This window comes from Arachis hypogaea, chromosome 6 (genome assembly GCF_003086295.3).
Source record: "Arachis hypogaea cultivar Tifrunner chromosome 6, arahy.Tifrunner.gnm2.J5K5, whole genome shotgun sequence".
Taxonomy (NCBI): domain Eukaryota; kingdom Viridiplantae; phylum Streptophyta; class Magnoliopsida; order Fabales; family Fabaceae; genus Arachis; species Arachis hypogaea.
In genome coordinates this window covers 105,783,257-105,803,295 of record NC_092041.1, presented here as the reverse complement: position 1 = coordinate 105,803,295, position 20,039 = coordinate 105,783,257, and the positions used below count along the sequence as shown (strand labels likewise).

Here is a 20,039-nt window from a genome sequence, read left to right as displayed (position 1 = left end):
CGTCTTCGTGGGATAAAGAAGATGTCCCCTTCCTTTTGGCTTTTAATGCTTCCATCTCGGCCATGGTGTTATCGTACGCACGGTGCAGAATTGCAGTCAGCTCCTCCGATTCGGAGGCAAATTCGCAAATATTTTGCGAACGAAAAATCAATTGGTCGAACCTCTTGCTTCTTGACTCCATCAGTGGCTCGTCGTGGCTGCTCTTGATGTGTATGTGTCGCCTCTTTACCTTCTTGCTCCATCGTTCCAGTATATATCTAGGGGACACTTGGCTTACTTGTTCGAAGCTTAACACGCTTAGTGCGTGACGGCACAGTATCCCTCTCGACTCGAATAATAAGCATTGGCATTTTACCTCGGCTGCAACTGAGTCGTAGGTAACCGCGAATTTGTTGAATATTGAGCTGGAAACTTGTTCTATGACTTCGTATACTGAATAGCCTAGAGCGGAATTCTTTAATCTGGTGATACAATTCGCCTTTCCTCTGAATTGTGCTTGGACTTCCCTAAACTTTGCATGAGTCTATGCATCTTGAAACTGAGCTTCAATGGAGGATTTGGTTGCACACGGTATGATCGTATGAAAATCTGCAGCATCTGATTCTCTCTCTGCTTGCTCCCTGCTTCTGAGGCAATTATCGTACTGTTTGACGAACTGAATAAGCGAGCTGTTCGGGTGATGTACTTGTTAAAAAATGAATGCATGCTCTCGCTCCTTTGTGTGCTTCTCATCCCTGCCCAGAAGTGGTGATCCAGATAGATAGGAACCCATATGTGACGGTCTTCGTACAGATCTGCATAATACACCCAAACACAGACTGTAAAATACACCCGAAAGAACGTACAATTTACACCTCTGCTGCAGATTTTAAAAAAACATTACCTGAAAGCCACTTGTTGTCCGCAAGACCAAAATTCAGCAGAAAATCGTTCCAATTCCTATCGAATGAGTCTTTGCTATGAGAGTTCCAAACAACATGGCTCATTTCTTGTTCGATATCGGCATGTCCCTTGTACCCGTTTAATTTGCTTGGAATCTTCTTCATGATGTGCCAAATATACCAGCGGTGAACTGTTGTTGGCATACAGGCCTCTAAAGCCCTTTTCATTGATGCACACTGATCGGTGAGAAACTCTTTCGGAGCGTTTCCTCCCATGCAACGAAGCCAGCATTGAAATAACCATTTGAATGATTCAATTTCTTTGTTCTTCATCAAAGAGCATCCGAGAAGTGTTGACTGACCGTGGTGATTCACCCCGACAAAAGAACCACAGACCAAATTATACCTGAAACAAATTACCATGGTCCAGAATGCAAAATCATTAGGTACACCCCAACAAATGCTTCGAATACACCCAATGAAACAACCAATATACACCTCTGCCGCGGATTCGTAAAAATAAATTAATTTAGCATCATAAACAGGGACAGTTTGTTACCTGTTTGTATTGTAGGTGGTGTCGAATGAAATGACGTCTCCGAAATACTCAAAGGCGGCTCTGCTTCTTGCATCGGCCCAAAAAGCCAGCTTAATCGATTGATCCTCCTCGAGTTCCAGCTCAAAAAAGAAATTCGGATTCTTCTCTTTCATTCTTAAGAAATATTTCCCGAATTTCTTTGCATCTTCTTGTTCGGAAACATTCCGCACTTCCCTGGTAATGTAATTCCTCACGTCCTTTTCGATAAAATTTAACTCGCGGTAACCCCCGACAGCCGCAACAAATGATTGGTAGGTTTTGCTTGGTCTGATACTGGCCTCATCGTTATTCTCTATCGTACGACGAATGGACATGCTTAGTTTCCTGTGCTGTTTGAGCATCTCTGCTTTGCTTGGACAACAGGGGTGTGAATGATCCAGCATAACCTTTGAAATGATCCAAGCACCGACATCCTTCAATGTGTGTATATAAATTCTTGCAGGACCGTTTACACCGGCTGTCGGATTGGTCTTCTCGGTTGGAGATATTTTAGATTTCCATTTTCCCTCTCTGCTACATGTAATCAGTTGATTCTTAATCTCGTTTCCCTTCCTATTTGTGCACCTAACTCTTGTAGAGAAACCTGCAGCCTTGGCATAGTTCCTATAAAATTTTCCGGCATCTTCAAGGGTGGTAAAGGTCATTCTGACCTTTGGAACAAGCTCGTCATCAACAGCCGAGAGAGGCTGCATAATACACCGTGTCAGAACTGTGAATACACCCATAGATATGATTCAAATACACCCAATCATGTCTAATATGATACACCCGAACCGCAACAACTCAACTACAGAATGACCTTTAAACCCATAAACTGTCAATACACAGGCTGCAGAATACACCATGTCAAAAACTAAAAACACACCCAATCATGTCTGATATAATACACCTGAACAACAACAACTCAAATAAAAATAACAAAAAACCAGTAAAGTGTAGATACACCCACACTTCTAGCTAAAATACACCCAAAGAAGAATTGATCTACACCCGAGCGTCTGCTATAAATTCCAGGTAATTAATCACAACTAATATATTGAATCGACAGATTCATGTTAACGTGTTACTTTCACAGTTAATGTTCAGCAATTTTTAAACTACACAATGCTATACAAATTATTGAAAGAAAATTCATACTAATCCTATGTAAATCAAACTTCAGGAACTTCGTTAGATTCAAATTCATAATCCACTTCGCCTGGATTCAGCTGACAATCTGAGATTGAATGATCCATTATCTTCAAAACGAGTTCAAACTTTGATTTCAGAAAACAACAAATCAAAAGAGAAAACGAAGCTCGAGTTGCAGAGAGAGAAAAAGGTAACGTAAACGAAGAACATACCAGTGAGAAAAGGAGAGGAAAAGATCGATGGAGAAGAATGAGGGAAGACGCGCGAGAAGAAGAAGAACCAAATCTCAAAATAACGAAAACGAAGAAGGAAACAAATATTTTAAATTTGGAAGTTAGATATACGCGGGATGTTATATAGCGCGTGTAATCAACGTACGTGGAGTAGCGCGTATTTTGATTTTATTGTTTAATAAACTTGTAAAGCATACAAGCCCTGTGCAGAGCTTTTCCGAAGAATTTATTTAAGCAACTGCACCTAAGCATTAAATTCTAATCTTTCGGAACTTAAATATCTATTGGATAAAAGAGGAGGATCTATTTGTCCTTTTTTTTTGTTTCATAGTTTATATAACCCAGCAAATTTCCGACTCTCGTCTCCTACCGCGTCTGCTGTTGTGGCAGACTTGTGCAAAGAGAAGAAACTGGTCACCTCTCGATTCTCCTCCCTATTATCATAAATTTCTCTCCCCTCTAACACGCTCTCACACGCAAAAATGGGCGACAAGAAGAGAAAGCGACCACGAAAATCGAAACCCGCAACTGACGAAGAAACCGCATCCCCAGACCATAACACCACCACCACAAGCAGCAACGCCACCACCTCCAAGAACGACGTCGTTGTCATCCCTGCCCCCGAACCCGCCGAAACCAGTGACCCGGAGTCCCATGGGCTACGCCGTGGCCGGTCCAAGAACAAGAAAAAGAAATCGCCGCCGACCTCCGCGACGGTGCCGGATCGGCGTAGCTCCCGGATTGCAGAACAAAATGGGGACTACGCAGCGACGGGGTCGGTGGCAGAGCCGCCGCTGATGCCAAAGTGGGAGGGCAGCGGGGCCGCAGCGAAGGTGGTGCCGTCAATGGACGCGGTGGTGAAGGTGTTCTGCGTGCACACGGAGCCGAATTTCTCGCTACCGTGGCAGCGGAAGAGGCAGTACAGCTCCAGCAGCAGCGGGTTCATCGTGGCGGGTCGGAGGGTGTTGACCAACGCTCACTCTGTTGAGCACCACACTCAGGTCAAGCTCAAGAAGCGTGGGTCTGATACAAAGTACTTGGCCACCGTGCTGGCCATTGGGACCGAATGCGATATTGGTAACTGAAAATTTTCGGTCTTTGTTTAATGTATTTCTCGATCTGTATTTGAACTCCTTGATAGCATTTAGTTCTTTTGAGGGTTTGCGTTTGTTGAGGTTCCTTCAATATTAGAACTTTTATGTGTTGCTATCCAAATGGAAAACTTGTAGCACTACAAGGAATTGAATGAAAATGACAGTGACAGTGACGATCTTTACTTCGTGTTGAATATATAATTGCATTAGGGAGAGGAAAATATTGTGATATGCATGTAAAAGAAGAATTATATATCATGTTACAATTTATCTTTATTTTGAAGCATTCCTTTTTATTTTCAGTTTCTAAAAATTGGAAAAACGTTTATATATCATGGAATGGATCCTCTCAATTGTTGTGTGTGCAATCTTTTACTATTCAACATCTTCTCTAACATGTTTTCGGTTGATCCCACTTAAAGAGTATATGGTAAGAGATCAGAGAGGAAAAAATTAAGAGGATTCATTTCCTGTTATCAGGGTTTTGGATGGTTTCTGCTGTAATGCTGTTAATTCCTCCTACTCTCTTACATTGGGCAGGAAGTGTTAATATACCTTCTAATGGTGTAAGCATTGATTCATTGTAGTCAACCCCACTCAGTTATTTGTACTAATTGTTGTATTATTGTATGTTTGTGGATGATGTTATGCTACACATACACGTGATTTATTAATTCATCTACACTTCTTTTTTCCTTCTGATAATGTTTCAGCATTATTGACGGTGAGTGATGATGACTTTTGGGAGGGAGTTTCACCTGTTGAGTTTGGAGATTTGCCTGTACTGCAAGATGCTGTGACTGTTGTAGGCTATCCTATTGGAGGAGATACAATATCTGTGACTAGTGGTGTTGTTTCACGCATGGAGATACTCTCGTATGTTCATGGTTCTACCGAACTTCTGGGACTTCAGGTAATGGAAATTCTCAGTTCTTAATTTAACGTTGTATTTCTAGAGTTATCCATATATATGTGTGTGTGTGCGCGCGCGCGTTACACTGACTATTGCTGGTGACTCCTCAAATACCTCTACAGATAGATGCTGCAATAAATTCTGGGAATTCTGGTGGACCTGCATTTAATGATAAGGGAAAATGTGTGGGGATTGCATTCCAGTCTCTTAAACACGAAGATGTGGAGAATATAGGATACGTAATACCCACTCCCGTTATCCTACATTTTATCAAAGACTATGAAAAGAATGGGGCTTATACAGGTACTGAGAATAATGCTTCACTTGTCAAGCACATCATCCCTCTCTTTTCTCAAATCCTAAAAAAAAAAAAAAAAACACAAATAAAGATCCATCCCTAACTAGAAAACCAATAATATAATAATAATAATAATAAAAAAAACTGTAGATGAGAAAGTGATTAGCTGCTTAGCTGGAGAATTCTATTTTCAATTTATTCTTGACTTTTTTTTTGGGGGTTATACCTTTTGGTGCCCCCTTCCTTCTCCTGGTTGGCCTTCACAATTTAATGCATGTGTGTTTAGTTTTTACCATTTTTTACTGGTTGACCTTAACAATTTAGTGCATTTACTTATTGTGTGTTTGACAGCTAGATCTCACATCTTAACTGAATTTATCTTCAATGAATTGCTTTTCAGGATTTCCCGTTCTTGGAGTTGAGTGGCAGAAAATGGAAAATCCTGATCTGAGAATGTCAATGGGGATGGCATCTGACCAGAAAGGTGTGCGTATTAGAAGAATTGAACCCACAGCTCCAGAATCTCATGTTCTAAAGCCATCTGATGTGATTATTAGCTTTGACGGGGTCAATATTGCCAACGATGGAACAGGTAATCTGCCATGTTTTTACTTGGTTAGCATTCTCAATATCTGTAAAATGTAAATTTGCTCAACTTTCCACATATCATTCCCGTGTTTCCACCTATCATATCATTATATGGATTTGTGCACAACTAGAAAACCTGCTAAGAAATAATGAATGTTTCTGAATTGTTATTTGGTTCCCCCTTCATATGAAATATCTTTTGAAATCTTGAACATTTATTATAAGTTTGGATATGGTTTATCCTTAGTGCTAGTGGAAAAGTATTTGAAAATGTTACTCTGATTTCTTCTTTATTGTGACCATTGATGCTACAAAATGGGATTGAATTTATATATCTATATTATGGAATTCATTTAATGTGTAGAAACCTGATCCTGTTTTGCTTTAAAATTCATTAAATAAGGTTAACTCATTGTTCCATTGGTTTACAGAGCTAACATTCTAATTCTGGGATATATTTGTAGTTCCGTTCAGGCATGGGGAGCGCATTGGTTTCAGTTATCTTGTCTCTCAGAAGTATACTGGGGATAGAGCTCTAGTAAAGGTTTTACGTAATTCAGAGATACTTGAATTTAACATAAAACTTGCAACTCATAAGCGGCTTATTCCAGCGCACATCAAAGGCAGGCCTCCTTCCTACTATATAATTGCTGGATTTGTTTTTACTGCCGTTTCAGTCCCATATCTTAGATCTGAGGTTAGTAATTGTTGTTGTTGTTGTTGTTATTATTATTATTATTATTATTATTGGTGTAAAACAAGTATCATTAACAAGAGAAGGATATTACAAAGGTATGAAGAATAAGCAATTATTACAGTCTCCCCGAAAAAGTTCATGCAGCTTGCATCAAGTAGAAGCAAGATGCCTAATCTTATCCCACATGGCTGGCTTGTTTAAATGTTTGTCGTTAAAGATGCTGGAGTTACATTCCAGCCAAATACCCCAAATAGTAGCATAAATAGCATACTGCCACAAATATTTGGCTTTCTTCCTCGTCCTCCCAAAACCAACAAATGCAGTCAACAAGAATTGATTTGAGTATCCGACACTCCCAATACTAAGTACTTAATAATGCATTCCGGAAAACGTTTGTCACTGGATAATGGGAAAACAAAATGATATTTGATTTAGAATTCAACGCAAGTGTTAGCATAGCTAAAATAACCATATCTGATCTGCGAACCTACTAAACATCATTGGTATTTTGGTATTAAACCTGTGAGGTATGGTTTCCAAATGAAGAATTTGATGCTAGCAGGAGCTTTAGATTTCCAAATAGGTTTATTAAGTTGGAAGGAGGATGTATTTGTGGAATGAGTTAAGAATAGAAACAGGAACAGAAAGTAAGATTTACAAGAAAACAATTTAGAGGGATTAATGGTCAACAATGTTTCAGGATGACACTGAATTGTTTGGGATTTGAAAATAATGGAAGTCCAAAGAAAGGTATAGTCCTAAAAATTTTGGATTGGAGAGTTATGTAAAGAAGACAGGTGAGAAAGGAAAGAGGAGCCTCAGAACCAATGATCCTCCCACAAATTAAAGTGAGAACCATTACCTACTTTTAAAGAATGCAAATATCTATGGCCTTTGGGAAATAAATTTCCAATGGCTAGAATGAGCAGCTTAATAGGAAGTGTTAGCATCCCACCCTTCCTTTTCTAAGCCATTCTTGTTCTGGGTAACCTGATGCCACAAAAAGAGTGAGATTCATAGGATCTAGTTGAAGACTTGAAGGTATGAGACTTGATACCTACATCAAAAGTATGGGATTTTAGTGTGGAGTTTATAAGGATTTGTACTTTCAAATAACAGTAGCTAGCTTTTTTGATAGGGAGTTCTCAGATTTTTATCAATTGATATCAGAGTCTTCCACCATGTTATGGCTAAACGGCATGGCTGGTGATGCCAACATTGTAGTGTTTGCTTGTTATTCGCAATGGAGGGAGTTGTATCTACAGGGACTTGATACTAGAGTCAGGCATGAGTTGCAAGGGGGTATTAGGTTTAGAACTAATACCCGACACATGCATTATGCATAATATGTGTGGTTAGGCATGACTTTTAAACCTAATACCTCTTGCAACCCTTGTCGGACTTGAGCATTAGATTTCCTACTGGTACTCTCCATTGGGAATAACGAGATTGGTGCGAGAGGATCTATGATGGTTGTGTCTCCTACCCATCTCTCTCCAGTGTTGTTCAAGTAACTTCGTATACAAACAAATGGGACCATTGCAATGATTTTAACCCTAAGCAAGGTATCTATTTTCGGAACAAAAGTGATATATTTGGATTTAATATTCACACTGATGTTATCAATCCTATGGAATTCTTTAAGCATTTCAAAAGGATCAGCTTTGATGATCAGTGGTAAACAAATCAGGACCCACTGCCTTTCCCATATCCATGCTCTAAACTACTTTACTTCATCTTATTCAGGGTTTCTCTTAAGAAAGGATGCTACTTTGTGGGTGGCAGGATACCAATATAACCCTTCAAGCAAAGGTCTAGAAGGTTCCCGTTGAAATAACTGTCCTCATAGAATCTTGTGATGTCTTTCGTGCACACTTTCTGTAATTTCCAATGCTTTGATTACTGATAGTGTTTTTCCCTTTCTCCATGCCGCCGGATAGGTCACTCAGAAAAAATTCAGAACTTATATCTTCTTTAGCCCATTGGATCCTTTTCTTTTGCTTCTAACTTATTTTTCCTTTCAGCAATATAATGTCATAGTCATTAAGCTAAGAGACCTTCTCTCGGTAATCTCTATTCCCTAGTTCTATCCAAATTCAATTTGTTGAAGGGGAGCCTTGGAGCAACCATTGAGTTGTCTTCATGTGAGTTCAAGGTCACGTGTTCAAGTTGTGAAAACAGCCATTGATGTAATTATCAGGTTAGGCTGTGTACATTACACTCTTTGAGTGCGGCCTTTCTCGGACCCTGCGTTAACGTGGGATGCTTGTGCACTGGGCTGTCCTTTTATATATACTAGTGGCTCAACAGGCACTATCATGCCTGTTCAGCCGCTTTTCTATTATTTTTAAGAGATTAATTTTTATATTTTTATTTTAAAATTATAAATTTAATAAAATAATTTAAACATTAAGAATAAAAAATTTAGAAGCAAAAATATTGTTTTTAAATTATTTAACTTTAAGAATGTATAAAATTTATAAATTTAAATTAAATAAGATATTAAAAATTTTTATTACGTTGTTATTATGTGTAAAAAAATCAAAATAAAGATTTAGAAATATTATTTACAAATTAACTATTTATAAATTTTATTAAGTATATTTATTTATTTTTAACAGTATTTAATTTGAATTAGAGATAAAAAATTATATTCAAAGTATTTTTTATTTTTATACATAATTTTAATTGATAAAAAATATTTTTTAATTTTATTATTCACTTTTTAAAATTATCTTTAATTTTATTATTTTTTTAAATTATTAATTTATATTTTTATTATTGTCTCAACACCACTGTGATATTACATTGTTTTCCTTTCTCGTCTTCTTCTATTCGATGGTTATTAATTATCACCAAATATCGTTATCAGAACTTTTAATTTTGTCTATCACTTTGATTAATAACCAACTATTCTGTTAACTTTTATGAGTTGTTGAAGTTTTGCTAAAAGAATTTTTGTGTCTTTTCAATATCTAAATGTATAAAAATTATAATTTTTTCTTGATATGCGTGTTAGTTGTCTTATTTTGTTCTAGTAACAAGAAATTTAAGACAAAAAATATTCAAAATTTTTGTTATATTATCAAAAATGGATGTCAACAATTCTAAAACATAATATCAAAATATATTTTTTTTTGACTAAATAATAAAAAAATAATACACCATTGTAAGTTTTTTAACTAATAATTATAAATTGAAGTCGCAGTTTAATATAGTACATCTGTGAATATTTTTAACTTCCTATATAATAAGCCAAAAGAACTATTCATAAAGCATCGCTTCCAATCTCTCACCATGTCAGGTAGTCTTTAAATGAAATCATGAACTTTACAGCAAATGAATGCTTAATTATAATCCTATCCCATAAAACTTGCTTGTCAGAAAATTTTTCATTGAATGTACGCGAATTGTGCTCCAACTAAATACTCCAAATTGTAGCATATAAATCATTTTAGATTGTCATGAACTTATATCTTTCCAATCCTTGGACTGCTGTAGTGTTGTCTAGATTTAAACATCTTTCTTAACAGGAACATAACTGCTACAAGAAGTTGCCATATGTTCTCGTATCCAAAGGTGTTTGACACTTTGACCTCATATCATCATGCAGTACTCCAGGTGGAGCACTGGCAGAATCTTATTTCTTTGTTTGAGCATTGTATGTGGATTAAATTCTATATTTAGTGCTTGTCTCGCCAATTAGATTCCCCAATTAGATCTGAATTTTCTTTATGGAAGTTCAAAATTATTCAATGTTATGATTGTTTATCCATCAAGTCCAAAGTGAAAAGGCATCTATCATTTTGCAACAGTGCATATAAAACCAATGTTATTGTGATTTCTGGTTGCAAGTTGTAAAAGTAGTGTTTTAAATATCTTAAATTTGTGTCTATGATTACAGAAAATTTTATTTCTGGAAATTATCTTTTGTTGTTTGAGTTTATATTTGTTACTAACTTTATTATTGCTTCTTAATTTGTATGATCCAGTATGGTAAAGATTATGAGTTTGATGCTCCAGTGAAGCTCCTAGAGAAACATCTACATGCTATGGCACAATCTGTTGATGAGCAACTTGTTGTTGTTTCTCAGGTCTTGGCCTATGCTATCCCTTATTTTAATTTTCTTTTTTTTTTTTTCAATTGGATTTGCTGTTTAACATTTGCTCTTAAACTTTACTATATAGGTTCTGGTGTCTGACATTAATATTGGATATGAGGAGATAGTTAACACTCAGGTAAGAGAACATTTATTGATATTAAATTATTAATTGTTATAGATCTTAATCAATGGTTGGTTTGAAATGCTTACCCCTTCTCTTTTTGGATTCATATAGGTTCTTGCTTTCAATGGTAAGCCTGTGAAGAATCTGAAGAGCTTGGCCACGATGGTTGAGAACTGTGATGATGAGTTTCTAAAGTTTGATCTGGAATACCAACAGGTTCCCTCTCATGGACTCAGTCGTGTGAATTTTTTTTTGACTTTCTAAAGTTTTCTGAATTAACATTTAATCTATTTCACACTTTCTAAAGTTTTCTGAATTAACATTTAATCTAACTTTCGTGTATCAGTAAGCTGCCCATTCTTCTCTTTACCCATTCTTTACATATTTCGTTTAAGCATATATTTTTTCTAGTTTCTTATGTGGAATTTGATTTGTCATATCAATTAGAAGTTGTTTCTTTCTCTATCTTTTACATAACTACACTTTAGTCCTAGGAAAATTTTCATTTAAAAACTTAGCCTGTAAAAGATTAAATGTACTCACTTTAGTCCTTGTAATATTTATGTTTCAACACTTTAGTTTGTAAAAGATTATAGGCTTAAACAAGTTTTTGGTCCCTGTAAAATACTCGATTTTTGGTTTCGGTCTACTAAATTTGAAAAGTTGTCTATTTTAATCCTTCTTGTTAGTTTGCTTTAAAGAGTGGTTTCTATATTGTAGAAAATTTAAGAAATATAAGACTGCTAAGAATGAGACAAAGGTGGCAATAAGAAAGTCAAAACAAGAGTGTATGAGAATCTTTATCAGTCTTTGGGTACGAAGGATGAGAGATTTGGATCAAATTAAGTCATTAAGGACAAGAATGGTGAGATTTTGGTCACTGATGAAAGTATTGACGAAATATAGAAGAGCTACTTTTTCACGAGTTATTTATGGAGGGAGAGGAGACTCTTTTGTATTTTCAGTTACATACAAGAAAGAAGACCAAAATTTTAATTATTACCGAAGAATTTGAGACGTTGAAGTAAAGGAAGTCCTAAAGCTGATGAAGAATGAGAGGGCAGTAGGCTTAGACAATATTTGGATTGAAGTTTGAAAAGATTTAGGAGGTGTTGGTCAAAATATGCATGCGACAGTAGATATCTATAAAAAGTTAAAAACACAAATGTTTAAAATTTTGATCAAATTGCTGCAATATTTTGTTTTTGGGTAAGCCAAAGAGAGAGCAAAAAGAAAAGTACACAGGTCTAAACAAGGAAGCCCCGATGAGATAACTACTTTAATTCTCGAATATTTTATAGCTCAATAACTTCATTATGAATCAGATGAATGCTTATTCAAATTTTGAATGTCCCACTTTTGCAGATAGTAGTACTAAAGACCAGCACTGCCAAGGCGGCAACCTTGGATATCCTCACAACACATTGTATACCGTCGGCAATATCTGATGACCTGAAAGCATGAAAGGCATTGGCGAGAGCTATTTCAATTTTCACTGTCGCTTTGTGGTATGTTTTTCGAGGGGTACTAAACACGTGTTATCAGATTTTTGATCATGAGATCTATACAGTAGACGGTGAGCTGAACAATGAAGCACGCAGAGGAGACATTGAAATCTGGCGGGGAGTATTTGGGGAATTTGAAATGCATAAGCTGTTTAGATGCATATTGTCATTTTCATTGGCGGTTGAATGCTTTCTACTCTATTCATGTCTATCATTTAGTATCTTTCCTCATTCAGAAACATTATAGTCCTTGTGGAGGAATGGATAGGAGAGGGTAGGGACTAGGGAATATTTTTCCCTATTTAGAGAAATTGTTCCCCCAGAAAAATTTGACATTGTGGTGTATTATTTTTCTTTAGTTAGGACGAGGCATGTAGACTTTTCATATTGAGGATATTAATGTTTGATTTGTAATAAAAGGCAAATAATTTGAAATATTCTGCATTTTTTAAGGTATACATATTTTTTTGTCACTTTGGGGTATAGTTTCGAATGTACTCTTAGGGTTGTATTTTTCTCTATTTTAGGGATTACAACGGTTCTATGGGGCTGGGATTTGTCCCCATCCCCAGTCTCTATTCGGTTGGGAAAAGAAAAACTTTCGATTCGCTTGTTAACTACACTCAATACAAATTCATGCCATGCATAAGATACAAAATTTTATTGTGGCATCCATTAAAAAAGAAAGACACAATGTTACTCTTACTGTTTTTTTGTATCTCTGCACTCTTTCATTCTGTATCAGAGTAGGCATCATTGGTTATTACTGATTTTCAATTTCTTTTTTTGGTTTATTTAGCAATATTTGCTGACTTAATACAAATTAAGCTGCACAGAAGCTTTTGGAAACCTATCATGGAAAATATGTTACAACAGACACACAAGCTTGCTTTCATTTCATATCTTCAGAATACACGTTCATATTACTCCCACTTGGTGATAGAATGCTTTCTCTTTAGAAATTTTGGTTTATGTTCCTTGCTTTGTGGTGTAAGTACACTACTCTCATTCAATTGAACTGTTTCTGATGGGATTTTTGATCCTTATATGCTTCTATATTTGTTCTTTCTGATTCTATCTTCCATCTACTCCGTTTCTTTTCTGGCTTCTCTTTTGGGATATTTTTCATTGCTTAGAGCTTTGAAGAGTAGTTTGGTCAGTTATATAAGTGAATGTTTTTCTTCAGATAAATCACTTTTATAGCTTTGCAAGAGAGGAACATTGTTCTCTGTAGTTGGTAACACCGGGTTTGAGATGTTTTCATCCACCTCTTCTGCTGCCTTACCCCACATTACTGTGTAAAATCCAATTGATATTATTGTTGCTCCAATTAGACTGCAAAGTGGAGAAACAATTTAGTGGCATTTGCAGATGTATACATGTAACCGAGTTTATGCGAAAAGCCAAACACATACCTTCCAAGGTGAAGAGAATCACCAAGAAACATGACTCCCATGGCTACAGCTATGACAATCGAGAGTGGCTTGAACATTGCGACGTAGACAGGTCCCTTTATGCGTAATACCCATGTGTGGACAGCATTGTTCAAGAACGATCCGAAAATTCCCTAAACATGTGAAATGCATCATCAAAATTTTTTTTTTTTTTTCAGATAAATAGCATACACTATACCATAAAGTTCTCTTCTACTTTGTGTGTATCTTACAGAGCAAAGGACAGATGCCAACGCTGTATCTACTCCTATTTTCCAAGCACCTGGATTTGTCTCTGTAAAAATGCCAACAATTGCGGCCATGATGCTTACGCATAAATTGTAATAGAAGACAACAGTTAGTTCAGCAGGGTACACCTTCATGATTTGCACCTGAAATATATTTAGTCCAAAATTAGATAAACTATTAGAATTAGCCTCTCTGAAACTTCCTATAGCAGCCGGGGAATTCGTACTTGTACAATGTACCACATAGGAACCAATATATACTCAGCCATCAGTAGAAGGCCGCCGATGGCCCAACTTTGATCCACAGAACTGAGATTGTTAATTGGATGTTGAATTGAGAACGAAGGCGCATGAATAATGATGATCGGTGGTCCTTTGTAAAGAGTTACAACGAATGCTCCTGATATTGATACTATGGTGCCCAAGACTTTAGCTTGGCTGCTTGAACTTTTCAGAGCCACTTTTTCCATCCTTAAAACATTCAACAGAAAACATGGTGTACAAAGTCAGCATAACAATATGAATCATAAAGAGATCATTCATCTGAGTAGTTTAAACTTTAAACTTAGTCATTAACTATTCTTCAGTAAGGATATTGAACTAATGAATGGGGAGACAGGATCATCAGCTTTTCGGAAAATGAAATTCATTTATTGCATTAATTCAAATAAACCGTTTACATGCAGAAGGGGTGGTTTAAGTAGTATACAGTTAACAACTTGTAACAGAAAACAAATTACTCTGAACAGCAATGTAAGTTGAAGCTAAATAAATACTCCAAGCTGGCTCACACCAAGTTAAACATACGATTTATACTTTTCCAAAATCGAAAACAAAATTTTCTTAGTAGTCATTACATTAATTCTTTGGATAACTGTAGAACTTCAGAGGATCGCTTTGAAAGGTTTTGTCATGAATTTGGTTATAAGAAGCCGGCAAGATCTAATAAACTGTCAAAATTTAAAAGTAATAATTACATATAAAGAGATTGTTAAGTTCAAGTGAAGTTGGCACAGTGGTAGGGGCACACTACGATCCCTCTAAGGAAAACTTAAGGGTGCATTTGGTATGCATTTCTATTCTCTGTTTTTATTTTCACTATTTTATGTTTTCAAAATTTTGTAGAATTTTTTTTTCTTTTCTATTTTCACATCTAGTTTCCTGTTTTTTCTTCAGAAAATTCTGAAAATAGAAGCAAAAAGGCAAACCAAACACATTCTACTTATCAAGATAGCAAGAGTTAGAAGAGCATGTTTATCTGTAAGTTTTATCAATTCACTCTTTTTTTTTCAATAAAAAATGTCATTGTAACTTATAAAAAGTTATGTTTCAATTAAAAACTGCCAAAAATGGAAAGTTATTACTACTTGGGAAATCTGGGAATCAAAGTTGGACATAAAAAAGTAGTTAACCAAACGTAAAAGAAAAACACGTTAACCAAAACTAATGATTGAGAAGTCCTTAACCATTGAAAATGCAAGACAGCGAGATTCTTTTGCTATTCATATCAATGGAGGTAAGGAACCTGAAAGCGATGGCGAGCAAGAAGGTAAAAGCCGGCACCAAATTGCTGATCGCCGAAGAAAGAGTTGGCGAACTGAAACTGATTCCTGTGTACCCCATTATCTGAGATGAGCATCTTCAATTTTCAACAATCCATCAGTAAAGACCAAAAGAAGTAACAGAAGAAATCCAAGATCCATCAAATTAAATTACAATTTGCATGTACCCGATGAGGCCAAGAAAAGCAATTTTAGTTGCAACTGGCAAAGTAAGAGGAGGAAGCACTCTTGATCTGCAAAACAGAGAAAGTAACAGAATATAACATATTTTTGTTTGCAAATGAAATGATTGTAAAAGTCAATAGTAACCTTGAGGAGATGAAGGGAGCAGGAAGAAGCAGAATAGCAGCAACAGCATAAGCATAAACAACAAAGACATGGTAGCTCATGCCTTTCATGGTAGCTGCTTTGAACAGAGTGTTCAATCCAACATTCACGCATTCCATGCTCACCATGGCACCCAAAGGAACCAAATCATTCAACAACTTTCTCGCCATCTTCCTCTTCCCCTCAAAAAACTAACATGCAAATGCAATATTGCGAGACTCAACTTCAAGTTCGGTAGTCAGGGAGGAAAAGGCTTCTGTCAAATGATGACAACTCGACCATTTTTTTTATACAAATAATTAATTTGGTAAACCTGGATTATTTTTGTCAGACGAAAATTTTAGATATGTGGACAAAAACTTTAGGCAGAGAGAGTAGTAGAGTGGAGTGTTGCTATGAAAATACTCATTTTGGTTTGGTGGCATCACTTTCAAGATAATGCTGAAAAAAGCTTTGATCATTTGGCGTATTTGTGTGTGAGAGTGACTTTGGTTATAATGGGTGACGTAGAACACAAGCAGAAATATTAAATTGTTGGAAGATAAGAAATGTGATGTGAAACGGATCTTCCTTGCAATAATTTAGGTGGATATGGCTTGCTGGGCTTCACTACTTCATACTATACTAATAATCAACTTGTGTGCGATCCACAAGACAACTTTACTTTAATTTTAGTCATTAAAATTTAAAATATTTGGCTAAAAAAATTTTGAAAATTAATTTAAAATATTGCTCTTTAATTTTTGTATCATGCTACTTTAGACCAATTGCCGTTTTGTCAAACTGTATACGACCGTATACAGAGAAAGCCCGCACTTTTCTTTTCTTTTTTTGTTGTATTTTATTCTCTTCCTTTTTAACCTCATTTTTCCATTCATTATTCTCCTACTCCACAAGTTTTTCTTTTTTTTCCTTTTCTATCTCGATCAAACCGACTTGTATAACCAATATGAAGGGGCTTTATTAATGGCCATTGTCCATGATGAATATTAACATGAGAATGGTAATTTAGTATTTCTTTATATTATTTTTTTATTTTAATATTTTTAATATTTTTATTTTTAATATTGTTTTAAAATTTAATGTTTATAATTTTATTATTGTTTATAATTAATTTTTATTTAATTTGTCTTTTTTTAATAAGATTATAATCTATATTATAAAAAATACACTAAAACATAATTACACTAAAACATAATATACGAGAATTATAATTATAAAAGAGAATACTAAAAATAATTAAAATATTAAATATTTATCTTAGTGGTGATCGAAACAAATTTAAAACTTTTTTATGATATTTTTTATATATAATTTTTTTAGTATTATTAATATTTTTTTAATATGTTATATTTTTTATTATTATTATTTACGGTTAATTTTTTATTTAATTTATTTTACCTGATAAAATCAATAAACTATATTATAAAAAGATGATAGTAAAAATAATACAAAAAATCACAATTATAAAAGTGTATAATGTCAAACACATCGCTAATAAAAAATAAAAATAATAAATAATAAAAAAGAGCTCATATAAATAAAAATAATAAGAATTTTATAAATAATACAATAACATGTATAAAAGATAAAGTTAGTAAAAAGTAAATAAAGATTTAATGTCAATGGTAAGAATTAACCTGCTAGGGAGTCAATAGACTATTTGTACAACGTGTACAATGAGGTTCCCAAAAATTTAAACTAATTTTTGAGTTCACCACGGATCAAACTCTTGACTTTTTAGATCTAGAGCTCTAATACCATGTCATGATAACACTCATTTTAAAAATTTCAACTGATGAAAAAAATAACACTAATGATTATATCTCTAATACTTCCTAAACCTCCATTGCACATATTATACAAATATTCCATTAGTTTCTCGTACTTTTTCTTTCAAATAACAGAAAAAATACTGCCAACTTTATAAAGCTCTTCAACTTGCTCAATAACAGGAAAGATGCCAACACAGTCATTATCAAATGAGTGCATGAATTCCAAATTTGTCATTTCTTTTGTTTCATAATTGATACAACAAATCATTAAAGGAACCTTACTGTCCAACAAGGAGTTTTCATCTTGAAACAATTCATCTTCTTTTGTTTTTCTCCAAGTAACAGAATAAAACCCAGTAGACACTATCACTGTTCCAACAACATTGAAGTTCAAGAGAAAAAGATTATTAAGCAACAACGGAAAAGTAAAATTAACTAATTTAGTACAGAATCTGAGTTGATCAGAAATTAAATAGTTTTAATTGATAGATAATATACCTTCCAAGATACAAAGCTTCACCAAGGAATATCACACTCATAACAGTAGCATTGGCAATTGAGAGAAACTTGAAGATTGACATATATACAGAACCTTTTCGGTGGAGACACCGAGTGTGAACCACAGTGCTTAACAACGTGCTACACAATGCCTGCAACATGTGTATATTATGATAGGATTTTTTTCTAATATTAATTTTTCAAAAATATTATCCGAATTTTAAAGTGTGGAATACATTTTATTTTATTTTATTTTATTTTAAATGAGTTCGTCGCACCCTTGAATTTTAGTTTTCTATGAATTTCGTTTTATTCAACGGCTAACTTCGAGTTAAATCTTCTGTAAACACCTATAAAAAAAAGAATAAATAGATAATATACAACAAAATTAAAAATTCAAAAAAGATATATAAACAGAAAATATAATAAATATGATTTCTTTAACATTGTTGGTTACAATAATAATTATTAATATCGTCTCCAAAAATATATATGAGTACACAATAGTACATAAAAATAAAAATTTAATTTAGTTTAATTTGAATGAAAAAAAAGTTAAAAAATACAACAATTATAATTTTTTTAACATCGTCAACGTCAATCGTGTGCCACCAAGAGTACACCAATCCATAAGAGTACACAAATAAATCTTTTTCAACTCAAAAACATAAAAATTTAAGGTTCATCGAAGATGCTGTGAACTTTATGAATTTTATAAGATTTATTGGAGTAGCAAACATGTCCCACAGATAAAAAAAATTGTTGGATTTTTGAATATAAAATTGGTTTTTTGTTAATTAAGTTTTTTTTTTTTATTTTATAACAAAAAAATACTTTTTTTTTCTAACTCTTTTCTATAACATTACTCTATGGGAATGCTAAAAAAAATATTATTTGTATATTAAAATTAGTTATTAAAATTAATTATTATATATTGTGTGTAAATATGTGTTATTTAATTTATTTTTAATGCATATTTTATACTAATAATTAATTTTAATAACTAATTTTAATATACACGTAACTTAATCATTAATCGATGCTAACTAAGCGTTCCTTTTATATTATTTTTTTACTAATATATAAAATAGTATTTTATTACAAAGATACAAATATATTATTATTCTGTACCAATAGATATTTTTTTATGTTTTCTATACCTTCTAAATAGAAATAAAAACTCTAAGTAGAGTTTGTTTCGTTTGTTTTTTTATATTTTTTTGTTTTTAAAATTTTATAAAGAATAAAAGAACAGGAGATAAATAAAGAAAATAAAATTATATTACTTTTACTATTTTTTTTACAAAATTTAAATAACAGAAAATACTAAAAAAAATAAAAATACAAATCAAATGTACTCTAAATTTTTATATTTATATTTTCAAAAATAAAATCTAAACTCAACATAAAAAAATCAATTTTAAAAAATAGCTCCAAAATGTGATAAAAAGTGAATAAAGACCACACGAATATAAGGTGTGTTTGATTTAATGTTTTATTTTTATTTTTATTTTTAATATTTTTTATTTTTTAAATTTTATAAAAAATAAAAATAAAAAATTTTATTTTTTATTTTTATTTTTTATAAAATTTAAAAAAATAAAAATATTAAATATAAGAGCAAAAGATAAATTATTTTTTATTTTTATTTTTTATAAAATTTAAAAAAATAAAAATATTAAATACAAGAGCAAAAGATAAAAACGCAAACTAAACGCGTTATCTCGTTGTCCGAAGATATTTTGATTCCCAAAATTTGTCTCTCGTATATGTCTCACATAAGTAACAAAATGATATTTTAGAATTATGGAGGTGCGTACCGAGTATACAATAGCCACAAATGTTATATTAGATTTTAGTCTCCAAACACTCCAATTCCTTTCCGCTGGAAAACAGACTGGGGCAGTAAGAATATCACAGTCCACTTTGCTTGATACAATTTCACGATATGAGTCTGTCCATAAATGCTATACACAATTCAACCTTAGAGTTATCTTTTCCATCCTTCAAAGTTCAAACAAAGAACCACAA

General features: G+C 33.6%; 2 protein-coding genes across 4 annotated transcripts; one reads left to right on the top strand and one right to left on the bottom strand.

The window, feature by feature from the left end:
- Nucleotides 1-3,103: 3,103 nt before the first annotated feature.
- On the top strand, nucleotides 3,104-12,602 carry LOC112697343 (protease Do-like 9). Of its 2 annotated transcripts, XR_011862618.1 has the most exons (10): nucleotides 3,104-3,920; nucleotides 4,651-4,850; nucleotides 4,973-5,153; nucleotides 5,549-5,740; nucleotides 6,201-6,433; nucleotides 9,967-10,054; nucleotides 10,426-10,527; nucleotides 10,622-10,672; nucleotides 10,772-10,876; nucleotides 12,026-12,602. XR_011862618.1 is itself a non-coding variant. In XM_025750479.3 (9 exons), the coding sequence occupies exons 1-9, from the start codon at nucleotides 3,326-3,328 to the stop codon at nucleotides 12,122-12,124; spliced, it is 1,758 nt and encodes a 585-aa protein (XP_025606264.1). In that variant the 5' UTR covers nucleotides 3,104-3,325; the 3' UTR covers nucleotides 12,125-12,602. The 2 variants fall into 2 exon arrangements, 1 of the variants encoding a protein (XP_025606264.1); XM_025750479.3 differs by lacking the exon at nucleotides 9,967-10,054.
- Nucleotides 12,603-12,921: 319 nt separating this feature from the next.
- On the bottom strand, nucleotides 12,922-17,808 carry LOC112697344 (WAT1-related protein At3g28050). 2 transcript variants are annotated; one of them, XM_072197526.1, is made up of 8 exons: nucleotides 17,793-17,808; nucleotides 15,800-15,926; nucleotides 15,576-15,641; nucleotides 15,372-15,485; nucleotides 14,074-14,317; nucleotides 13,832-13,990; nucleotides 13,581-13,732; nucleotides 12,922-13,500 (listed from the first exon to the last, which is right to left on the bottom strand). In XM_072197526.1, exons 2-8 carry the CDS (start codon nucleotides 15,847-15,849, stop codon nucleotides 13,326-13,328), a joined length of 960 nt encoding a protein of 319 aa, XP_072053627.1. In that variant the 5' UTR covers nucleotides 15,850-15,926; nucleotides 17,793-17,808; the 3' UTR covers nucleotides 12,922-13,325. The 2 variants fall into 2 exon arrangements, with proteins under 2 accessions (XP_072053627.1, XP_025606267.1); XM_025750482.3 differs by lacking the exon at nucleotides 17,793-17,808 and having other exon boundaries at nucleotides 15,718-16,203.
- Nucleotides 17,809-20,039: the final 2,231 nt, after the last annotated feature.

What these genes read in the sequence shown, in the direction of transcription:
- LOC112697343 (XM_025750479.3), top strand. Translation starts at nt 3,326, where the DNA reads ATGGGCGACAAGAAGAGAAAGCGACCACGAAAATCGAAACCCGCAACT. An exon ending in TGGGACCGAATGCGATATTG is followed by an intron (nt 3,921 to 4,650) that starts GTAACTGAAAAT and finishes ATAATGTTTCAG; the next exon opens with CATTATTGACGGTGAGTGAT. An exon ending in AGGAGATAGTTAACACTCAG is followed by an intron (nt 10,673 to 10,771) that starts GTAAGAGAACAT and finishes GGATTCATATAG; the next exon opens with GTTCTTGCTTTCAATGGTAA.
- LOC112697344 (XM_025750482.3), bottom strand. Translation starts at nt 15,905, where the DNA reads ATGGCGAGAAAGTTGTTGAATGATTTGGTTCCTTTGGGTGCCATGGTG. An exon ending in TTGCTCGCCATCGCTTTCAG is followed by an intron (nt 14,318 to 15,371) that starts GTTCCTTACCTC and finishes GAATGTTTTAAG; the next exon opens with GATGGAAAAAGTGGCTCTGA. An exon ending in CTATGTGGTACATTGTACAA is followed by an intron (nt 13,991 to 14,073) that starts GTACGAATTCCC and finishes AATATATTTCAG; the next exon opens with GTGCAAATCATGAAGGTGTA.